Source organism: Panthera pardus, unplaced genomic scaffold (genome assembly GCF_024362965.1).
Source record: "Panthera pardus isolate Hobbes unplaced genomic scaffold, ASM2436296v1 HiC_scaffold_2, whole genome shotgun sequence".
Classification (NCBI taxonomy): Eukaryota; Metazoa; Chordata; class Mammalia; order Carnivora; family Felidae; genus Panthera; species Panthera pardus.
Window position 1 is genome coordinate 8,724,152 of NW_026526765.1, and position 24,622 is coordinate 8,748,773.

The window sequence follows — 24,622 nt, forward strand, 5'->3', positions numbered from 1 at the left end:
GGTGAGGAAGGAGGGTGAGGGCAGGCAGGTCTCCATTGTCAAAGATGCTGTGGTGTAGGTTAAAACTCCAAACCAATTTTGAATAATTAGGAAAATCTACACAGGGCAATGGGAATTGGGTTTATGAAAGCACCATGTATGACTTCAACCTGTTACTCAAATACCACGTGGCAACACGGCCCCGTTCGGCAGGTGCCAGCAGGTCGTTCATATCGTGGAGGCTACGAGGAGCCCTTAGCCGGAGTACTGCCCGGAGTTCAGGGTGAAGGGTGAGGTGGGGGTGCATCACAGGAAGGTGGAGGGGGCGAAGTGCCCCAGGCAGGGAGCTCCGTGTACAGTGGACCCGCCATGCCACACGTGAGACACAACGGCCAACGACACAGGAATGACACACAGAATTCAAGAAATTCCCTGAAGTGCAAGGAAAGCATCGTGATGCATCTGCAGGGATAAAGAAAAGGAAGAAAAAGACCCCTAGTTTCTATCCATTTCTATCACTGGAAACAGGAAGGCAAGTAAAAGACCAGGGTTTGGGTTAGTATTTGAGGACGAAAGAGATGAGGATTTGAATGCCCAACGTTTTGGGCGCCAGGGAGAGTGACACGGTGACGATGCCTCGTACAGGGTGTGAAGGTGGGAGGTCCGTCTTGGGCAGAACTTCCATATTGCTACCTCAGCATGGCACACACAGAAACCAGAGCACCTGCAATGTGTCGGGGTAAGAGCTCCGTGGGACGACAGCTATGCCCCGTCGGAGGTCACGGATCCGGGTGGGTGGGCAGACTCAGGTGCTACCCGGACCGTGATGCGGAGGGCATCACAACCCCAGCACACTTGTCACCCATCCATGGTGCACCCTAGTGGGAACGCTGGTCCAGAGGAGCAAGTTGAAGCCTTGCTCACTACGGTATTCCCCGTGGTCCCAGGACAGCGGCCCCTCCGTGACCATCTGCTGGTGAGAGAAGCCTGTGGGTTGTCTCTCACATACCCGCTGTATTCTGACCTTGTAAGAAAAACAAGACCACTCCTAAAATGGACCAGACTCTCCCGCAGAGGCTAGGTATCCGTTTCTGGAGCTAATTAATATTCAGTTAAAACCTTTAACCCCACCACTGTCCATGTCATGGCTACAATTTTCCTTTCGGATGAGGAAATGAAACTGTTCAAGTCTCAAAGTGAGGACCATGGGGATTTTTAAAAAAATCTTTTGATCTCTCTTGCACATTGAATGCCACCTCATGTCGGTGTCGGAATACTCGTGACTCCTAATTAAAAGCAACATATTGCGCATTACTATATGCCTGCACCAGCCTGGCTGGTACCAGTGTCAAGTTCAGCTGCCTATATTCACTAAAAAGGATGATAAAATTTGGCTCAAAGGATATTATGTGCTTTAGGAAACAAGTCACTTGTCCTTTATTGTTCCTCTCCAAAGCCATTTATTTTACCCGACATTGTTCAGAGACACTATACGGCACAAAACTGAATAGGGAAATTTCATTTGAAATTTGAAAAAAAAAAACTTGATTTCTTTTTCTGCTGCTTCATTATTGGGCTAAATGGATGATGGGCATTAAACGGGGCACTTGTTGGGAGGAGCACTGGATGCTACATGTAAGCGATAAATCACCAAATTCTACTCCTGAAACCAATACTACACCATATGTTAACTAACTTGAATTTAAATTAAAAAAAAAAAAAGAAAGGAAAAAAATCTGGACCAAAAGAAAAAAAAGTACCTCGCCTTTTAAAAAAGAAATACATTTGGGGAAAAAGGCTAGGCTTTTTTGCTAGACAGTAAATGAACTTTCATGAACTTTCTTAGTTAGAAGAGAAGAAATCTCTGAATTTCACCTAAGTTTCTTGAAACGACTCAGAATATTTCAGTGAATCACGGCTGGGAATGATTCTTTGCTTCCTCTCTCCTCGGAAGCGAGTATCTCTTTGATTCTAGTCTGATAGGCTGAATGGATGAACTCTGTCTTCTCAAGCTTGCTTCTTCTCAAGGAGCAAACTCTGCTCTTTCTGCTTATGCTATTTCACACACCAGCGGCGCAGGTCCTGGCCGCAGGCTGCACCTCCATCGGCCACCTGCTTCCTGGGTCCCCAGCCTCTCTTGCCTGAGGCTCCCTGTGTCCTCCTTCCTGGGATGGCTGCCCCATCTCTACACCGTCTGCCTTCTCCTCCTGTATTGCCTCAGATGTCCTCCAGGGCAGAACCACTGACTGGTACACTCAAAGTGTGGTACCAGCCTACACACTTTGTTTTGAAACCGGAAGCCCCAAGTAATGGCTGTCCTTGTCTGCTCTGTAATTCCTCAAATCCAGCACGATAAATACAACGAAACATAAGCCCGGATGCCAAAACGATATTCGTCTTTAAACTCTTCAGCTATTTTCTAATCCACTATTTTTAGTATCAGAGAGTAAAAATATCAATTCTTTCCACAGGATCAAAAAAATCTTTTTTGAAGCAGGCAAGGGGGAAAGATGGTAGTCTACGTGCACAAGGAATACAACTTAAAAACACGACTCTGCTAAAACCTTCTTTTCTATTTTTAGATTCTCAAGATTCGGGGTTGTCAAGAGATCTGTTTCATTTCTCATGTATTCTCTTCTTAAAATCATTTTCTCCTGAAACTGTTTGGCTAGGCATAACATGAATATCTAACTAGTCAGAGTAAAGTTAGGTGGGGTTTTTTCCCTCTTTTCTTTGAGGTCTTTAAGTAGAGGTTCTGAAATTTGGATCAACCACAAATTTCAGTCAGTTTTGCCTTTTCCCCACATGGAGTATTTCCAAGGGGTGAATCATTAAGTCTTGTTTAATAAAATAATTATTGGCTCTTCGATTTATTTACAACTCCCCTTCTAAGCAATTCTTATCTGCCAGGCGCAGACACCAAAATTCCCCAACAGGTGTCCAAAGTTAATTAACGAAGATTCTATGGCTCCACTGGAAAGGAGGGTAGCATTCATGAGATTAGGCTCTTGAGTTTGGGGGCTCTAACACAGGCACCTAATCTGAAGATACCAAGTTTTGGCCAAAGCACACAGCTTTCCTGCTGCCTAGAATTTGGCTTTGTGAAATCAAGTTATTAAAGAGCCGGCAAAGGGTGCTCCAATAAATCACCTTGTCTGGGAAACCAGGCTTCCTTTTAAAATACTAATTGAAATTGCATGTGTTTTAATTAAAACAACATCTGCCAGGGTCTGAAGAAACACGTCTGAAAAGCAGAGAAGGTAGGTCTCTAAAACGTCCTCAAACCTACTCAACAAAGTGAAGCGCACACATTTCCAGGGATGAAAATAATGCACGGCCTTCCGGTTGCATGGCGGTCTCTAGAGCTTTTTGGTCTTTTCCTAGGCACAGGTGGGATCACCCAGGGTCAAGAACACGGGTAAAGAAGGAGCCCTCAGTGCTGTGCAATGACTGACCTGTGAGAACGCTGCCCTCTGCAATGGGATGCCCATATCCCAGAACGTTCTGCCATATGCAAGCCATCTACATGAGATGAGAAAATAAAACACACACAGGCACACGCACATACGCATACACACACACACACATACACACACACACACACACACACACACACACACACACACACACACACAAACTGACCCTACAGTTTTAGAGCTCTCTGTTCTCTAGTTTTGTCCTGTGGGTACCAAGTGATATTCTCATCCAGTAACACAGGATGATGACCAAGATGTGTTTCAATCCTGAGCCAAAGAATTTCGATAAACTTTGAGTAATGACCTCCTGAGGAATATGTGGAATGCTTCTTGGAGATGGAGACCCTGATTTAGGTGTCTCTTTATTCCCCTGAGCATGTGCTCATGATTCGAGAATTGAATAAAAATGCATCCCGAAGTTTGGATGAAGATTGGTACTGCCAGCTCTGTAATTCCACGGATGCACATCTCAAAAAATTCAGCTGTGAGATCACTAAATGAAAGGAAATGTTTACAAAGCTATGCAGCATTCAGGACAGTACAGACACAACCAAGACTCCCACCCCCCACCCCACCCCTACAGTTTTCCAAAAGAAAATACACTTCTCCCTAGGTAAAAATGTGGCATGTAAGAGGTCATTCTATTGACAGAATTCACTAACTTTTCTTTCATTCAGTCTCTATTTCCACTTAAATGAAACTTTTTATGTTGTCCTTTAAATATGACCAGCAACCGCTGTCTATAAACAGCCTACGGTGGTCAGATAAAATCTTTCACCTGAATATTTCAACATTGTGGCAAGAAAGAAAAAAGATAGGAAGGGAATGACTCCAGGCCCTTGACCCCCGCTTCCTGCAATGAATGAAAAGGATAATCTGAAAACCCTCAAAAGGGCAGAGAAACAACAATGGATTTACTGCTTAAAGAATAATCAACCCCTAGACAAGAAATCACCCTTATTTTGTTCATGATTTCACTAGTGTTAGAAAGCACGTGCTGTCCACCACTAGGTACATCTGGAGATTGGGGGCTCCCTTCTCATCCATCTCTCCTGGGGGTTACCTGTGTGTGGAGCCGGCAGACTCCTTTGAGAAATGGTCCCTTCCCGACCCCAGAGAGAATCAAATTTTGTCTGTGCTCCTTGGAGCTTGGAACCGATCGAGAACGTATTGCTGAGACAGAGGCTCAGCTAGCTGATGAAGTGAGTAGAAGGTTAGTTGAATTAGAAGAATGGATCTTGTAATACGAATGCGCAGGGCCACCAGTCAAAGGAACATTCTTATAGATCATTCCAGATGTGGTGCCCCAACCATCCAAATGATAATAGAGGGAAACAGCTGTGCAAACCAGAGAGGATGAGGTGAAGGGCCGAGGCAAACTAGGGAAGAGCCAGGTTCATGAGGCAGTGGAAGGAGGGATGAAGAGGACCGGGAGGATGCTTCCGGACCCCAGCCCCGGCTCGCCTGCCGGAAAGTGTGACAAGAAGCCACTGCCTGGGAAGCCAAGGGAGGGTGCTCTGCCAGCTTTGCCAATCCCACCCGCAGGGGTGGAGACAGTCTGCCAACACGATCTTCTGGCAGTGATCAAGGCACACACGGAAGACGTTACTATTTCCCACCCAATCGTAAGCCTCTTCCAAGGAGGCAGCAGGATGAGTCTGAGTTTGACAAGAGTGCTGGATTTCAGGGGGCAGCTGAGCTGTCTCTCTTCCTATTCCCGAAAGCTGTGGGAAGAAGCTGAAACAGACATTTCCCCCACCCCTTTCTCTCTCTCCTTGGGATTCCCCAAACATTCTCCAGATCATTCTTCAGAATAAATACCAGTGTGTTTCCCCCCTCAGTGCCTTATTTCAGCACATATGTACTGAGTGCCTGGTATGGGCCGAGCAAAGTGCTGGGCACTGCAGGGCATAAAAATAAACATAGTACCCGATCCCTGCTTATCGTCTCACTGGGGGATGATGCAGGGCACATACACACAAAAACCCACCAGATACCGCGAACGTAAAACTGCACGATGGGAATCTAAGAAATCAGGTAGGTAGTGCCCACCTGTGCTCTGAATTCAAAGAGTGGCCTTCACTGGGAAGGTCACCCCGAGCTGAGCTTTGAACGGTGAGCGGGAAGTCTGTAGGCGCGTAAGTGGGAATAATGGTACAGGAACTGGTATGGCGGAAGAGTTCGTGAAAAAGCCGTTAGAAATACGAGGCAGTTTGCATGGGCGTGGCCTTGTATGGGACACCAAGACATGCACAGACGAGACAATCTTGCCTGTTGGAAAACTTACTTGCAGTGTCCCTGTTATACTAAGTAATGGTTTTGATGCAGTCTTGAGTTTCTGTGCTGTCTGCAGATGTAGCAAAACAGAACAGCACATAGGATGAAATTACTCTCTTTGGGATTATTTTCCATGGATGGATAGCAGTGGCTTAATGACCAATGTTTGCCAGGTGACAGATAGCTCTCTTGTCTAGTGTTTATGTATGCTTAAATTTTTTTTTTATTTTTTTAATTTTTTTGAGTTTCGTCTGTTTGTTGGCAGAGAAGGTAGGTATGTGGCTAAAATAAATATCGGCCATCTTTATCAGGACCTAACAATGTGCTGAAATGGATGGCATTTTGTTATATTTGTTAAAGGGACACAATATTGTTTGCTCTTTTCACTGAAGGTAACCATTACCATTCTTTAAAAAAAAAAACAAAACCTTTCTGAATGATGAAATAACACTTGACTCAGAAGGATAATTACCATTTTTGGAAGGCGGCCAAGAAATGTATGCGTGTCTACTAATTTGGACTACTGCCCCATCACATCATTCAGAAGGACATGAAGGTCTATCTATAGACAGAGAGAGCTAAGTAGATATACCTAGTGCCCAGTGTCAGAGACAGACTCAGAATCACAAAAACCCAAAAACGGGAAGAGGCCATTCCTTTTAGATGATCCTCATTAGAGCTGAGGGGGTAGGAGGACCATCATCCAATAGTTTGTTGGGTGTTTTCCCAGAAATGGGAGTCCCTGAAGGCGAAGCATTCCTCAACCGAAATGCCGTAGCAGCTCCTCCCCCCACTCTAACTAAAAGAACCATCAACAAAGAGCTAAACTGAAACCCCAGAACCAGCGATGAGAAAAACAGTGTTTCTTCGGGAATTCTGAACATCTGCATACATCTAGTAAGTTTTAGGAGGAAAATGAACTAGATTTTTAAAATGATTTTCTTTATTAATATAAAATGGTTTTCTTTAAAGTTTAATTTGCGTACTTAAGGTTTTGCTGATTTGGGGTTCATTTTAAGACGATGGCCTGACACGGGTGCCTGGGTGGCTTAATCTTGGTTGAGCGTCCGACTCTTGACTTTGGCTCAGGTCATGATCCCGGGATCGTGGGATCAAGCTCTGTATCGGGTTCCATGCTTAGTGTGAAGGCTGCTTAAGATTCTCTCTCTTTCTCCCTCTGCCCCTCTCCCCCACTCATGTGCTCTCTCTCTCTCTCATAAAGAATAAAAATTTTAAAGAAGCTAAAAAAAAAAAGATGATGGCCGGACAGGAAAAATTTTACTTTTGTCATTTATTTAGCAAAATTTTATCAAGTCCTACAATGGATCCAGGTGCCCTTCTAGCCTCATGGGCCACCCCAGGGAACCAATAAGACAGAGCTTCTTGCCCTTACTGGGCAAATGTTCCAGTGGCAGGGAGATGGACGAAAAACAAGATGAACAAGTGTTATGCTATATATTAGAAGGTGACCCATGCTGTGGAGAGAAGCAAAGTGGGGAAGGGGGTGAGACTTGAGAAGAGTGGCCAGAAAAGGTCCTACTGGAAAGGAATGCCTGATTGGGATGAGGGAAGAAGCACATGGGCACTTGGAGAAAGAGGACTGCAGGCAGAGGGAGCAGCATGTTCAAAGGTCCTAAGGCAGGATCATGGCTCATGGGAACCACATGTGAACCAGTGACCACAGCATGTTTGTAACAGCGAGAGGGGAAAAGGTGAGGGTGGAGGGGAACCAGAGAGCTGGCTTACGTACAGCTATACGTGCCTGATGAAGATTTCACCTCCACTGAGGAGGACAGGACAGGTGACAAGCTCTGGTTAAGGTTTTAACAGGGCCACTTTGGCTGCTGTGTCGAGAGTGGATGGTAGGGGGCGACGGCAGAGGCAGGTGCCATGGTAATAACCAGGTAGGTGACCTATGGTGGGAGTTTGGGGAAAAGAGCAATGAGGGTGAGAAGTGTCAGGTCCTGGAAGAAGTAGAAGAATGATCAGATTTGCTGATGGACCAGGCATGGGGACTGAAGAGTCAAAGGGCACCGCCAGGTGCCTCTCCCGGACCTCGGCAAGGACAAACTGACGTTTGCTGTTGGGAATGACTGAGGAGGGACTGTGGTTAGGGGGAAAGGTAAGGAGCTCAGGTCTGGAGATGTATCTGCATGCCTGTTGGACAGCCAGTGGAAGATGGGGGACAGACAGCTAGACTCAGAGATGTGGGACTCACACCAGAGATACCCATCTGAGCGTCATCGGAATATAGATCTTTGACACCATGAAACCACAAAACCACCAAAGCGTTGACTGAGAAGTGACAGAAAAGAGAAGTCCAAGTTCAACTCTTGCCCTTTGTTGCTGTTCTTTGTTCAAAGTCACTGCAACTTTCTTTTCAATGCACAAAGTTCTGTATAGCATTTCCTATAAAAATCACTACTGTGATACAGTATTTAAAGTCAAAGAGCTGGCAGAGGTCACATTTCCTTTCTTCTAGATGGAATAGACAGGTGTGTTGGTTTTTTTTTTTTTCCTTTTCTTTTTGTTGTTGTTGTTGTTAAATTCTGCTTTTCTCATTCGAGAAAAAAAGTTATTGATTCCATAAAGCCAGTGACTTGGATATTTTCACTTCTATTTTTAAGTGACTGGCTCCCTTTCCTGGCTGGTGACATTTGATAGTAAAGGCTTAATTTAACATGGGCAATATGGAGCTCCAAATGTTCCTGCCTCAGAGAGAGTCCCGAATAACGGGCTTCTGAGAAAGAAGAGGTGTCTGGAAGCTAGAAAACCAATCAATAGTTCCCTATTTTGTTATATTTTAATCCAGCAAAAGAAATAAAACACGCAGACATACGATACCTAGTAGTTAGTATCCAGGCAGCGGACTGATTAGCTATTGATTTTTCCTCCATTTTACACAGGAGCGACAAGATCTTATCAGAAGCCCCAGCTCTGTCCCGTCTGAAACAACTCCATAAGGAAAGGAAGAGCAGATATGCAGAGGGTAACCTTCTGAGTTAATGGCCTAATTTAAATATACAAAATCCACAGCGACACTTAAGTTCTTTTCAAACTACAAATATCAAATTGTAAGTCTAATTTTCATGATTTACAACAAAGTGCGAGCTTAAAAAGATACTTGCATTTATTAGGCAAAGATTTGAAGTCTGTTTTCCCTGTAAATAAATAATGGACAAAGGTCCACAAATACTTTTGATTTTATTGGAGGATATGATGGGTATTACGAAACGGCAGGAAAAAAGTATCTGGTTTCCCGATCACAAAGGGCTTGGAACGCCATGCTCAGGAATGAGGACAGCACAAATAGACCCATGTCTCTATGTGAAATTTGTGTATGACATTTAGACCCACGCCTGGGACCCCAACTGTCCCAGGAATGGAAACTCGACCCTCTGCCCACGCTCACTCACTTTCTCCCTTTCCCCCGGCCCAGAGTCGGTACCATGTGAATCTTTGGCATGGTGGCTGGTCCAGCTCCCTGCTACCCAAACTCCACTGACACCTGTTACCTGCACGGAGGCTTGCCAGGCTTCATGAGGCATTGACCAAAGACCCTACTGGAATCCCCTCTTTAATCTCAGATGCTCTAGCAGGAGTACATTGTCTGTGCGGAGGCTTGCGTCTCTTCTGGGGGAGGGAGGTCTCCTGGTTCACCACTCCTCCAGGCATCCATCGGCCTTGGCCTGGGATCTTCCTACCTACAGAGGGGAGGAACCAGGAGGCCTCTCCCACTTGGGCTCCTACCACACTCTGCCCCAGACACAAGCGGCCCCTTGAAGACCCTGAACTCACCACCCAGCTCCCAGCTCCCCCACCGTTTGCCCTTCCCCCTAAATGTCCACAAGACCTACTCTCACCTCCTTCAAGTTTTTGCTCAAATGTAACCTTCCCACGACTACCTTGACTTTGACCTTCCACTTAAAATCACAACCCCTTATGCTGAGTGGAAGAAGCCAGACGCAAAAGCTCACATACGATATGACTCCATTTACATGAAATATGCAGAACTGGGACGTCTGCAGAGACAGAAAGGAGACTGTGGCTGCCAGGGTCTTGGAGGACGGAAAACGCCGGTGCCTATTTAACGGCTACGGGGTTTTCTTTAGGGTGGTGAAAAGGCTTTGGAATTTGACAGATATGGTAGTTGTACGACGTTATGAAAATACTAAATGCCACGGTAATGGTGAACTCTGAAGGGGTTAACACAATGTTATGTGAATCTCACCTCAATGAAAAAAACCGCCGCCTCACAATGATGGTTTCCTTTACCCCATGTAGGGTTTCTAACATACCGGCAAGTTCACGCGAATGTATATTTTATTCGATGCATCTCTCCCTTCTCCCAAATATAAACCCCACAAGGGCGAGCCTTCCTGTCTGTTGTGCTCACTGATAAAATCTCCGAGCCTAGAACAGGCCTGGAACAAAGCAGGTCAGGGATAAACATCTGTCGAATAAATAGATGAATATACGATCTCCTTAATGCTTCATTAATAAAAGATCTCCCCTATTTCTTGAGTACCGAATTAGAGGAAGAGGAGTCTTTCACAAATAGGATTAAAGGGCCAGTATGCTCTAATCCAAAATAGATCTTCAAACAGATAGGGGAAGAGATGTGGCGTGCAGCCATTAGAATCCCAGGTCACCACGTGGAAAGCAAACAAACAACCAGACAGAGACGTAGAGGCTCAGGACAGTGGTATCCAGTGCTGAGCACTGTGGTCGTTTTTAAGTTGCAAGGATTAGGAATGTCAACACACATTGCATTTTCCTGTAAATTCTAAAATCAGCGCACTGGATTTAAAGAAGGCGGCCAGCTGACAAAACGTGACCTCTAATAAATGCACTGTGTTTTGCACGTGCGGTTGTCTTGCCTATGGATTCGGCCACATGCACCTGCCGGGAAATGTTTTCATTTAGATTCTGAGACACTGTGAATTGCAGAGAACGTACCAATGAGCTCCTTGTTTCTGACGTCCAAGGCCATGTTCCGGAGTGCCGTGGCCACCGCGCACACCACACGGTCGTTATCTATTCGGAGCAGCTCCACGAGGATAGGCAGGCCTTTCTCTTTTCGGACAGCAGCTCGGATATATACTGACCACTGCAATGAGAAGGAAGGCCAAGGCGTTAGAAGCGGAGGTGGAAAACCCTAGAAGCTAACAGCACGTGCAGGCTTTCAGACGGCTGTTTTATAGGAGCCAAGAGGATGAATTATCAAGACCTGGTTGTAGAATGGGCTGAACGCGGTAGGCATGTACTGAAATGTCTTAACTTTATTTTCTGCCTTCAGTATATGCAAGAGGCTTTGGGGTTGATCAGTTAGCCACGCTTATTTCTCTGATGCTGGCATTTGCAGTCCTTGACTTGGGCAAGCCATTTGTGTGATGTGTACACTTGATGCTTTAAGATGCGGAGGGCTAGGACAGGAAGGGCTAGGACAGGAAGGGCTAGGACAGGAAGGGCCAGGATAGGAAGGGCCAGGACAGGAAGGGCCAGGACAGGAAGGGCCAGGACAGGAAGGGCCAGGACAGGAAGGGCCAGGACAGGAAGGGCCAGGACAGGAAGAGCTAGGACAGGAAGGGCCAGGATAGGAAGGGCCAGGACAGGAAGGGCCAGGACAGGAAGGGCTAGGACAGGAAGGGCCAGGACAGGAAGGGCCAGGACAGGAAGGGCCAGGACAGGAAGGGCCAGGACAGGAAGGGCTAGGACAGGAAGGGCTAGGACAGGAAATGCTAGGACAGGAAGGGTGGGCTGGTTTTTTGGTGTTAGGAGGAATAAAAAAGAACTCCGGAAAAGGTAGAAAATGATAAAAAGTTGAGGACAGGTCATTTTTTTAAGAGACTTGCATTTGGAGGTGGGGCACGCACGTGAGTTGGTGAACATACGGTCACTAAGTTGTTGGCTGAATAATAAAAAGTCAATGAGTCAGAAAAAGGTAAGGGTGAGGAGAGGTAAACATGACACTTAAAGTCAAGAGTAAAAACCGTCAAAGGTTTTTAAGAAAACATTTGGATCCAAATGTATTATGTCTGGGGCCATTATTCAATGTCCATTTTATAAAGTAAGACATACAATTTGTTTTGGACTGGTGGTTGTCGGCTTTAATGGAACACACCTACTTTTTATCTGAAACGGATTTGCAACTTCAGGATGATAAAGCATTCAGATTCATTTAACGGAATGCAGGGAGGTCCACGTTTTCCGGACATTCACATATATACTTCATATTGTTGTACAGTACTCCAGAGAAGAGTGTGCACGTTAAAAACCAAGCAATGTAAGGGTTTAAGAAAATGGCATTCACGACATGAAGTTCTGGATTCTGTGGCAGAGTCCTTCAGGGAACCACCGAAGGTGGGGCCGAGTCCCCACCCCTCCCCCACCGGGCCCTTCCATCCCCCATTCCCATTAGGGCAGGCACCCCAGAGCTGGCTCTCACCTGTGGCAGGCAGGGAGCCCCCTCTGGCAGTGAACGTAGGGCATACGCCATGCCTGCCACATCCTCAGCCCAGCCCTGCATGAAATATGAGATTAAAAAACACACACAACTTCATCCTGTCCTACGTCAGAAGTCACATTCACATAGTTTCTTATCACCATCAACTCACACTGTATGGTTCTTCTCCTGCCCCCACTCTGTCCTTCAAGCTCTAGGAAGCCTGAGGGGCTTGGGGAAACAGACTGAATTCACTAAAGCATCTCTTGATTGCAATGGACTATTCCACAGCCCCACTCTCAGGGAGCAAAGAAATCAACAGTCAGAAATCCTTAGACATACAAAAATCGCAAGGTTTGGAAACTTCTCATTGAAATTTGGGTGTCTGGATGGGATATCCCTTCTGAGGGAGGGAGGCCCCTCGTGAAGACAGTACAAAACCACTTTGTGGCATCAGAAATTTCACTTGCAACGTGACATGCTGAGATATGCTTTTCATCCACTTCCTCCACTACCTGTGAACCTTCTTGTCTCCAGTGCCCAGAAAAGACTAGAAACCTGAGCTTATGCAGCCCACTCATTGTTGGCTTTCTTCCCTAAAACTAAGAAGAGAAGCTAGAAAAAAGAAGAAAACGGAAATCAGATGTAGGGTCAATGCCTACGTATTGTAAGATGAACGTCAACGATAAACTTTACTGCTGGGGTGATATTCTGGACCTTTTAAGACACCACAGGGAGCGTTCTCAGTTACTTGAGCAGGCTGAAGCATAAGCCCTAAAGATGACCTTTTTGGCACCTCTTTCTAGGCCCAGGATGCTGGCTCGTACATTACTGACTCCCAGACACTGCCTTGCCCTCTCCTTCATCCTTCCAAACGTAGACAGAGGGGAACCTGGCCATATCTGAAATGAGCCAAGAAAGGAAGGCTTGGACTTTGTTTTTTCTTCTTAGAAGTTCAGCTATTACACCCCTCCCATGTTGGATGGAAAGATGATCTGGTGTTTGGAAAATAATGGCAATCCTTAAGCCTTCCTGGGAAGTGATTTTGGAGTAACAAAAAATGGCTGTAGATAGGCCCAAATGTGTCTGAGTTACAGATATGCCTCTTTGGCATGGGAAAATGGTCAACAACAGTGGTATGTTCTCCCTAAGTGAAAAGAGATAATCAGATAATGGATTTGATCTTACATTATTGATACACAGAAAAGAACTTTTATTTTGACACTTTTAGTCCTGTGTGCTTGCACATACAGTTGACCCTTGAACAACACGGGATTTGGGGCACTGACCCCCTATGTGGTCAAAAATCTGCATAAAGCTTTTGACTCGCCCAAAACGTAACAGGCTGCTGCTGACCTAAAGCCTTACCAACAAGACAAATAGTAGATTAACACACAGGTTGTATGTTACACGTATTTATACTGTATTTTTTTTATAAGAACGTAAGCTTAAGAAAGGATATTATTCAGAAAATCATAAGGCAGAGAAAATACATTTATAGTACTGATGTATTTATTGAAAAAAGTCCATGATTAAGTGGAGGTGCATAGTCCAAACTCATATTGTTCAAGAGTCAACTGTATAGGAAAAATTCCCAATATTAGTTCCGTACAAGATGACTCAGAATACGTTATTTACATTCCACTCAAGAGATGTTGCAAGTTTCCACAAGTTTTATTGACATGCAAAGTGACACAACAGTGATGGTTTCTACGTAGTAATCAGTCTTGGAGTAGATCACGTGTAAGCCATGCGTGTAACCTGTATGAAACCCAGCAGAAGGAGTAAAAGAGTGCAGGGGTGGAAAGAGGGAAAGGAATTCAGTAACTGGGGAATGTTTCACAGGTGCACTCAACACAGAAACATGAAGCTCGTTTAGAGGTTTTCTGGAAAAGAAGGGAGTTGCCTTGAAAAGCATGGCAGCCTCTGTGGTGCTTAGAAAGGTGTGCGGGTTGCCAAAAGTTTGGTGATAGGAACAAAGTAGGAGTACTGCTGGCATAAAAACAGCTCAACAAGAGAGAAAAATGCCTCATAACTCACTGTGGCTGAGTGGCTCTTTGGGTGGAACCTTAACTTCCCGTAAATGGAATACGAGAGCACTGTGCACAGAACACGTCAGTGTAGAGGGAAGGGCATGGACCAGGATGCCTTTAAGAAAAGTGGTCCATGAACTGAAGAGACGATGTTTGATGATTCAAAGAGAGAAGAAGGAAGAGGGGAAGGAAGAGGAAGAGGAAGGGGAGGGGGGAGAATGACAAGAAAGATGGTAGAGGAGGAGAAAGACGAGGAGAAGGATCTGGTCCAGGAGAAAAGAGCACAGATATGTTTCAAACTCTTCTTGGTGAGATGCTTTCCCAGTGATGATCCCAGGAGAGCCATGAGTCCTCAAAAACAAACTTAACACTTCAATCAACTGTCAGGCACTGCTCTAATGTCTTTATACGTATTAACTCATTTAATCCCCATCTCTACCCTATGCAGTAGCCACTATGGTAACTTCCACTTTACAGATGAGGCAAGGGAGCCACAGCAAGGCTTCTCAGCCTGCAGACGCTTGGGCAGGTCTTGAACCCAGGGAGCGCTGTCCCAGAGTTGGTGGGCTTGGCCTCCATTCTCATCTGCCTCTCAGAAAGACATCTGCACTCATGGTTGATATAATCCTTACAAATGCACCAATTAATCTTGGTTTAATAGGGGATGTTATTACTTAGGACTTGCAATAAATAGCCCATCTGGCACTCCTCGAAACTCCTGAGTTAAAGACCCTTCAAGTGCTATCAATGGAACTACTGGGCATTTCAACCCTGTCTTGAGAGCAGCTTGTCCAGACTTAGCAGATCTGATACAAGAAGTTACGTATGATTGGAATGGCAAAGAGAAAGGCCTCGTTTGTGCCAGGAAAGGATGCTTCCGTGCATGTGATGTGACAGCAATTCAAACCACCGAATGCTCTTCCTTCTCCTTGCTTACGGCTCTCCCTGAAGAAAGGTCCGCCATTATTTGACCCAGGTGTTTTCAGGATGGGACAGAGCATAAAGCCGTGAATGTTGACTTTAAGGGTGGAAGGCACAGATGTAGGTAAAAGGTTGGGACATATCTGGAAGGGGATGAGAATAGGCAGAAGACAATTTGGCCTCTCCTCAGGCAACACGGAGCCTCCAAGTCATGGAGAGAAAGGGTCCGGGTTGGAGAGGGAGCAGGAGGTGTGAGAGCATCGTGGGGGCTGCCACCGGATGCCCCCCCCAGACAAGTCGTGCCCTGAGGGGCTGACAAAGATCCCTGGAAGATGAGAGCTGAGAAGACCGAGGCTCTGCTGCCTACCCTGCTCACAGCAGTGTCTGTTCAAGAACCAGCGAAGTCCTTGCATCATCATGGAGCAGTGGCCACAGAGCCACTGGCAACAGACTTGGGGGGCAGGAAAGGGCTCCTGTGGCTCCAGTGTGGCATAGAGTAGCCTCTGAGCATTTCTGTTGTCTCCAGTGTGTGGGCCATGTAAGTCAGCTGAGGAGGAAAGGCTAAGGACCCAGGGCTGCAGAGGGGGGTTAGTCGGCCAGGAGGAAAGGACACATCAGAACAGCAGGTGTGGACAGCGCTTGCCTGGGTTAAGGAGTGGATGTGGCTGCGTCTCAGGGGAGCTTACAGGTTGTGGCTGTATCTCAGGGGAGCTTAATAGTTATGGGGGGGCAGGTGTGGGCCAGGAGAGAACCTTGGACCAGTGAGAGTCCTATCACCAACTATCATATCCCGTCTGAGAGCCCAACAGGACAAGGAAGTTTGTCCTGGGCAAGAGGCAGCTTAGGACAGAGATGATGCCACACTGAAAACAGACACCCAATCCCTGTCCCCTGCAGGGATATTTCTGTAAGAACCCCACCCCCCAAGTTTAGCATCAACTGCAGGGGGCAGGAGAGGATGAAGGCTGACAAACATAAATAAGGCCAAGTGTTAAGCCTGAAGAGACTGAAAAATAGCTGCATTTTATTGAGTTTACCTAGAAACGTCTAGATTGTTTATTTTCTTTTCTTCCCATTTTGCATTGGACACAATGCAAGTGCAGAGATGAAACCAAACTGAACTACACAAAATAAAGAAAATTACATGAGTTTTTGTTCAATAATGTTCCTCACTATCCCCATGGAGGATTTGGTAATAAAGTGAAGATAGGAGCGTCTCGGTGGCTCAGTGGGTTCGGACTTCGGCTCAGGTCATGATCTCACGGTTCGTGAGTTTGAGCCCTACATCAGGCTCTGTGCTGACAGCTTCAGCCTGGAGCCTGGTTCCCAATCTGTGTCTCCCTCTCTCTCTGCCCCTCCCCAGCTCGTGCTCTGTCTCTCTCTCAAAAATAAATAAAAATATTTAAAAAATAAAGCTAGGACAATGCTTTTTAACCCTTTCCACTCAGGCTACCTCAATCTGATGTGGATTCTCAGAAGCTTCACTTTTCAAATTCTCAGCCCAGCCATAAACAGGATTGATGGCTACAATTTTTCCAAAAATTTCTCCCCTGCTTAAGCCCTGGTTAAGGCTGACTTATGTTCCTAAAAGAAGATCAACACTGTAATTTAACTAGCTTTTCCCTCTTGAAATCCTAATAGTTTGCTACATAAGTAGAGATAGTGTTCTCTTTTTGGTACTAAATATTCTATTAAGAGGCTGAACCCATGATGGTGCTAAACTTCTGACTTTGTTGATTAATATCTCTATTCGCATTAAATATTAATATTTTTGATGAATACCTTACAAGTTCTCCTGGTTTAGAAGCATAGTCGGCGATTAAATGGTTTTCTGTTGCGTGACTGTTTTCCCATTGAATTCCTTTATCAAATTCCCTACGTTTCCTTTTGATATGGTAAAGAAAAGTCACGTTTTCAAACCAAATCCTTCCAAACATACTCTCACCTTTCAGATGCATTTTGGCATCCTCCAGTGTCACAGGACCACAACGTGCTAAAATCTGACAGCTGTAAATTGAATAAGTTGCAACGAATTTTGCACAGATTCCACAAGACTTTGAAATTTGTTTCTGAATTCCCTTATGATGCTATGTTATTTACCGCAGTCCTTCATTCTCGCGATATGAGGGCAGAAAGTATCAAAAAAATTTTCCTTCTTCCGTCTCATTCTGTCAGTTTACTATAAAAAGAATGTTCAAAATGCTCAGAAACGGTGTGGCTTTTGTTGCATGTGTCACATTATTCTCTCTAGTGTGGATTTCTACTGAATTACCATGTTCATACAGGACGGTGGCTGGTGATCACAACAGGATTTATGAAGCAGCTGGGAACCTTAACCACAAGGCCCTCAAATGCTGGGGTTCGGCTGTGGTGGAGACAGGACATAGGTGTCCCCTGTTTAAATTCAGATCTTGTTGCAGGATTACATGTTTTTGTTTTCAAAGTCCATTTTAAAAAGTTGTATCTGTAATGAAGAGGGCTAGTGAGGAACTCCCTTGTGTCGTTAAACCAATAAATCAGTTTGATAAATAAAATGTTTAATTAAGGTAATGGCAGCTATTGCATACGTAAAGTGTTTGTTTGTATTTTTAAAACGTAAGTCAGGTTAGTGCAAAGACTGAATTTTACTGCAAGTGTTTATGTGATGCTGAAAATTGAAGTGCAAGCAAGAGAATTTCCTGGGGGGGAGGAAGCATTTAGATATGCTTTTGTGGTAAGAACAAATAAACAAGGTCAAGCTCACATAAAAGCCATGGAGAAGACGCATTCACTCAACTGACAGTAACAAGTACACCTGTCCCCCTACCTCTCAGGCCGTCTCAAGGATCAGCAATTCTCAATGAGAAAACATACCTTTACCAATGGGCCTTTCTGAACACAGAGTCTTTTTTGGTGACTGTTATCAAATATGTCTTCACTGTGTGCAAATGGTATTTAGAAATGCCTTCTGGGCAACAAAATGTGACACTGTTAGATCACAGGCGTGGTGTGTCTGAGAGGAAGGATGCCACAGATCTTATTCTAAGAGTCTGGCACGTTCTCTAGTGACAGCGCTGTGTAAACATCCCACTGGGAAGGGGATAGGGACAAGAATGAGTGTTCAAATGAATCTGCTTCCTCCCCTGCTTTTTTGACAGCAAAGATGGTGACTGGGAAGTGTAGGCAGGTAGAACTCAGGGATTCTTTGTTCAATATAACAAAATAAAAGTAATTTAATTGTTCCTCATCCTCACTTATTAGATGCTAAATCAGAAAGCTTTTCTTTTATTGCATCCTTCTTTTTTTCTTTATAAACATGGTGATTCATGGGGAGAGGGAGTTACATCTCATATTTTTCTCTTGGATCCAGAAAACATATTTTTCGGGGGACACGAAGCACAGTCTGGAGGGACTGTGCTGATACAAACCCTCTCCGTCTTGCAAATACAAGGCACACCTTTGGTTGAAGACCTGGCTAGTGAGGTACCTAAAGTGCCATTGGTTTTTACAAAGATGTTAACAGTTTTATTTTGTAACATAAATTGAATATATTACCAAATCTCTGTCCCTTCAGAATGAAGAATTTTCCTCTTTTTGAATCTGGATTCAGATTACTTTACGACTGGGAATTGGTTTTCAATGTCAGGGGACTATGAATGTAGAGAAAGCATTTGTCTACTGGAGGCTAGGAGTTGAGCCCAGATTATGCGAGAGGGACACACACGTAAGATCTTGACTCTCGTAAGGGAACATTCCTGGTTGTGGATTTGTGTTTTTTTCCGCTTCTTGCTGGTAGATGGTGACCACAAGAGTAGCCTTGGAAGTCACGTGTTGAAGATGGCAGAACGGCTGTCGTGAGCCGGGGTGAATTAATTCATGGAAGGGAGCTTCCCTCTTCACACACCTGCCCATACCTGTTACATCAGAGAAGATAACTTCTGTCTTCTATCTTGAATTAGCCCTTGCGTATTTGGGACCTCTTTGCTATGGCCGCTAGCATCCTTCTTAAAGGAGATCTGCTAGCGTATTACAGTGAACTCTAATCACGGACTCCTAGCCCTAAGGTGTTAGCTAGTGACGTTGGCAGTGTACTTCCTCATTCCTGACCTCTTCCTTGTAAAACCGACTCCAGGAACACTCTTGTGCCTAGTGTAGACATACACCTTTGTGTATACATTCCTACCATAGCATCCATAATGGCTTCTGAACTTCTCGTTTACATGTTTATTATACTGGAAGGTACCAGGGGGAAGGTACCAAGTCAAATTCAGCTTCCTGTTTCAAGTGTCTTCCAACTAACAGCTCACAATCGGAGAGTAAAAAAGTGTTTACCTGATGAAAGATCATATTAGGTTAATTTTTAGAATCTAGTGGTTATTATTTAAGAATAGCAGTCTCCACTGAAAGGAACTAATAAAAAGGATCAAAGCTACCACAATTTTTGAAAGGGCCAGCAAGTTGTAGCCACTTCCACAGAAACACTGTTAGGGCTTAAAGTGCTCACGTGCTCCTTTACTGGTCTTTTCTAAAGCCAAACTAATCCCTTAATCCTGTGGTCCCTGCGTATGGGGTTAGACCCTGACACGGGGCCGATGAATACTTGCTTATCCTCTGGACTAGAAGAACAGAATACCGAGTGGCAAGACCTGAGCCCCACAGCTCTGATGATGCAAGAACAGTTAACCTGAAGTTTTTGTTTGAATTCCCACTGACCCACCTGCTCAGATAATTAATAACGCCAGTTCCCAGGTTAGCCCATGTCTTAAACTGTGCTCAAGTGGGGATTAGGTTCCTGATCGTATTACAACTGTCCTAGGTATAATCTGTGCCCCTGGGGTTCCTTTAAAAGCAGGTTGTGCCTGGTAGATACCGAACCAGAATCAGTTTTATATGTAATTGGCCCCGGCAGATTCAGAATGTTGCTTCACTGTCTTCTCATTGTCATTGTTGCTGATGAGAAATCAGCTGTCACTCTTCTCTTTGTAAGGACAAGTCTTTTTTTCTTCTACTTGCCTTTTTTTTTAATGAGTCATAATTTTTTTTTTTGCGTGCAGTTGACACACAATGTTACTCTCTAGCTGATTTTAAGATGTTCTCTTTACTACTGATTTTGAGCAATTTGACTGATGCACCTTAGTACGGTTCCTTCATGCTTCTGCCTGGGTTTTCTTGAACTGCTTGGATCTGGGAGTTTAGGGTTTTCATTACATTTGGGAAATTTTCAGGTATTATTCCTCCAAATATTTTTGTTCTCTTATCTTTCTCCTTTCTCTCTCCTTTCCTTTGGGATTTTTTTTTTAAGAATTTTTTTTTTTTAACTTTATCTGAGAGACTGAGAGTGTGGGCAGAGAGGGATTGAGAGAGAATTCCAAGCAGGCTATGTGCTCTCATCGCAGGACCTGACAAGGGGCTCGATCTCACAAACTGTGAGACCATGACCTGAGCGGAAATCAGGAGTCAGATGCTTAACCAACTAAGTCACCCAGGCACCCCACCTTTGAGGACTCTAATTACATGTGTATCAGGCCACTTGAGGCTCACTGATAATTTATGGGTTTTTTTTTTCTTTGTGTTTCATTTTGGGTAGTTTCTGTTCAGTTTGTAAATCTTTTTCTTCTGCAATAGCTAACCTTCCTATTATCCCATCCCATCCCATGTGTTTTTTATTTCATGCATTGTATTTCATTGTATTTACAACTCTAGAGGTTTTATTTGAGTCTTACTTACTTTCCATGTTCTAATTAACTTCTTGAACATGGAGAACACAGTTGATAGCAACTGCTTGTCTGCTAATGTTAACTTCTGTGTCCGTTCTGAGTCGCTTTTGAAGGATTGTTTCTCCTTATTATGAACTACATTTTCTTCTTTATTTGGTTGTAAGCTTATTTTCAACTAAGATGCCAGACATTCTTCATTTTAATCTGCTGGATGCTGCATGCTTTTTGCATTCCTACAGATATTTTTAAGCATTGTTCTAGGATTCAGTTAATGTGGAAACTATTGCTACTTTTGGATCTTACTTTTAAGATTTTATAGGAGAGACCAGGTCATATTTAGTCCAGGGCTAATTATATGCTTAGTATCAGGAGACAAGACCCTCCTGAGCACATACCCAGTGGCCCATGAAGTACGAGGTCTTCCTGTCTGGCTCTTCGTTAGGCACACTATACCCATCCCTGTGTGAGCCGAGTTTAATTCTCCCTAATTGCACGAGCTTCTTTCCTCTGCTTTGGGCATTTACCTCACATGCATTCACTGATAATTCCCTGCTGAATATTTGAGGGGAATCCTCTGTGTGTGGCTTTCCCTCTCTGGAACTCTGTCCTACGAACTCCAGGCGCCCTGTCTCCCCAGATTCCCAGCTCCCTCTCCTAGGCTCAGTGTCTGCTGAGCTCCTCTGGAGTTTCCAGGGCTTGGGCCATGGTCTGTAGACTCTCAAGGCAGTGTTCTGGAGCAATTGGAGGGCTCACCTTGCTTGTCTTCTGTCTCTCCTAGATCACTGTCCTTCACTGACTAATGCTTGGTGTCTTAAAAACCATTGTTTGTTATATATCTCTAGATTATTTGTTGTTGTTGTTATTCTTCCTTAAAGGTAGGTAAACCTGGACCTTGTCACTTCATCTTGGCATCTTGGCTGGAAGTCCCCCCAGGTTTAGCTGTTTCTGTAACTTACGGCTTTGGAAATCAGATCATTCAATGATGATGACGAAAGTAATGCCAAACTCCCAAGCGCCAGGTTTACTCTATAGTGGATTTGGGTGTATATGGCACTTACAAGACAAGTGCAGTCCTTGCTATCAGGACTAGCTACTGGGGTCTTGTGGGGAAGAAATCACTAAGTCATGTGTGATTAAGCCAGTGACTTGGTAATGACCTAGATCCTCTCCATCTCCTCCTCCTTAGGTTGGGCCCATCCTTGTCCTGCCTCAGGCTGGTCATCATGTCCAACTGAATGTGTTGTCTCTAGGAGCCTGTTGATTGGGCAGGATCTTCAGATAACCTCTGTGTTTATTCTGACCCAATTCCTACCTCCTAGGCATCATGCTTCATGCACCATTTTCAAAACTTTGTTTCTTTTTATTTAAACTTTATGCTTCACATCACACCATTAACTAGAATAAGACAACTGTCAAACCATGGTTTCTACTTTTATTTGCTGTACTCCACTGATGCCCGGGTTCACGTTTACATGATACTCCAACTGCTAAGCTCCACTTAATTCACTGTCCTTGTCAAGGCTGTTGCCCCTGACTCTAGGGACAAGTCTCAAATTTCCCAGTTCTCTTATTTTTTATTCATTTTGGCCACATGGCCAGAGATTCTGTTTCTTTCTTCACTACATCTATGTTGCTATCATGTTACCTCATTAAATATTAACGGCTTAATATCCAAGTATCTCTTTACTCTCTCTTTTTTTAGAAAGTAAATAAAATAAATAATAGATTCTTTGAAAATGGTCACATTTTAGGGGGAAATGGACTCTACAAAAATATCTAAAGTATCCGACTTAATAATAAGTGCAGAATGTATTTCTATAGTTCAAACCCTAGGTTTGCATAAAGTTCAATTACAACGGAAATAACCCATAAATGCGAGTTGAAAGAGCATTCATTCACATTTTGGAAATCTCCAAAGTACTATATCCAATTGTTTTGATATTCTGTGACAAACAAAATAATTGTGCTGTAAGTGGAAAAAAAAAAAAGTAACCAAAGTCCATGCTGACTATGAAAAAAATGTATCACTCTGCTTCTGCCATAATACCATTATGCTTTCTCTGATGCTCATAAACCAAGTAATGAGTCTCTTAAAGTTTAAAAAGTATTTAAGACCATTCTGAAGATCTAGTTTGCTAGTCAATTTGTTACAGAAAAAGAGTGGGCGTGATCTTCCTATAAAGAGAAGTTATTGTTTCGCATGATGAGGTCTATAAAAAGCTGTCTCTATACAGAATTCTGGTGCTTTACACTTTACATTTCTGCTTTTGTTTGGGTCGTAAAAAGTTAAGGACACTAAAAAAATGCCACTAAATTTCAACAGTTGCTATAAAAATACATTCTTAGTACTCTAGGTTTCAGATGGTAGCACTGTCTGCATGAAACTTGATCCCATTGTGAGTCTTTAATCAATCTGTTAATCAGTGAAGACTCTTTCTTAAAAAAATATTTTTTTTTATTTTGAAAAGGAAGGATTTCTCTGTTTGGTTTTTGTACAAGTTATTTTTGATCTTTTAAAAATTATAACAATTTATCAGTATTTGGCTTAATGATGACCTTAAATCATCACTATGGATTGTCTACTTTCCCTTCCCACATATTTCCTTATCATTTAATATGGTGTGTTAATACATTATACAGTAAATGAAGATAATGTGATTGACTATTATGCATGCTTGTGCATTTGTATTTTGATAAGAAAACTCTTAGTAAAGAAATATACATATATTTATATATTTATAACTACACACAAATATTCCTTAGCAGTCCCTTGCTCTGCCTGAGGACTACGCCATTTTTCTAGAGTTATTAGGATGGCAAATGCTTCTGATAAGTAACGTTGACCAAACTTTGGGCCACATGTAATGACAGCCCATTGGCCTGTGGCATCCTGCCACCATCTTTGCATCTAGTGTCAGGATCGATCTGCAAGCTGTGACATGAAGCAGCCACAGTATTGTCTGTCTGAAACTGACACATCGAGCGATCAGGCACTATCATCTGCTCAGGGTCACAAAGCTCAGAAAAGGCAGAGACTAAGTCTGAGTTGTAACTTGAATCAAAGCCTCTTAAATTTAGAGGGAGATAAGATCGAACGAAGGGTTCATTCAAGGAAGTGATTTCCATTATTATTTTTTCTCCAGTCATGCAAGGCCCTACTCTGAGACTCCTCCTGACGTGACTCAACTTTTGAAACTTTTCTCTGGTTGAAAGCAAAAGGTAACTTCACTTCAAGTCTAGTCCAGCCTGAATTCCTTCTGAGCAACATTGGGGACACCTATGGACGGGGAGGAAAGAGACAGTGATGTTCATTCCTAAGACTCTCAAAAGAAGGGATGGGTCTGCCCATATGTCAGCAGCCAGCTCCTGGGAGGTGTCGTCAGGGCTTGTCCCCAAGGGCTGGGATGTCCCACCTGAGAAAGAAGGCATTGCTGCAGCAGTGGAAATAAAGAACGACAGAGAAGACACAAGAAGGCAGATATTGGAAGCTAGAGCAAGAAGGGAGGATGTAGTTGTGTGACAATGCTGAGGACAGTATGTGCAGTGCCTGTGATACTGAGCTTCTGAGAATTCTCTGTGTCTTATTAACATCGTTTTAAAGAAAGTGAATGCGAGACAGTGATTTATGTGTCTTCCAAGCCCCAGGCTTTTATATTAAATGAAATGAAAAATGGATGGCAGAGGTTCAAACTTCCTCTCTTGATATTTTCCCCATATGCCCTCATTCTCCCATTTGACTACACTCTTCTATGCAATAAGACAAGTTAGCTCATGTAATGGTTAGTGACTAAACTC

At 43.9% G+C, this 24,622-nt stretch overlaps 1 protein-coding gene across 7 annotated transcripts in view; it reads right to left on the minus strand.

The window, feature by feature from the left end:
• The window catches only part of CTNND2 (catenin delta 2), a 929,345-nt gene that overhangs the window by 91,252 nt on the left and 813,471 nt on the right, over positions 1 to 24,622 (minus strand). For 5 of the 7 annotated variants that reach the window (XM_053906884.1, XM_053906881.1, XM_053906883.1 and 2 more), the window contains 2 exons: positions 12,181 to 12,255; positions 10,692 to 10,842 (listed from right to left, as the gene is read on the minus strand). In XM_053906884.1, the coding sequence (XP_053762859.1) occupies positions 10,692 to 10,842; positions 12,181 to 12,255 (226 nt within the window). The remainder of the gene's footprint in view (positions 1 to 10,691; positions 10,843 to 12,180; positions 12,256 to 24,622) is intronic. The other 2 variants (XM_053906886.1, XM_053906885.1) reach the window with 1 other exon arrangement.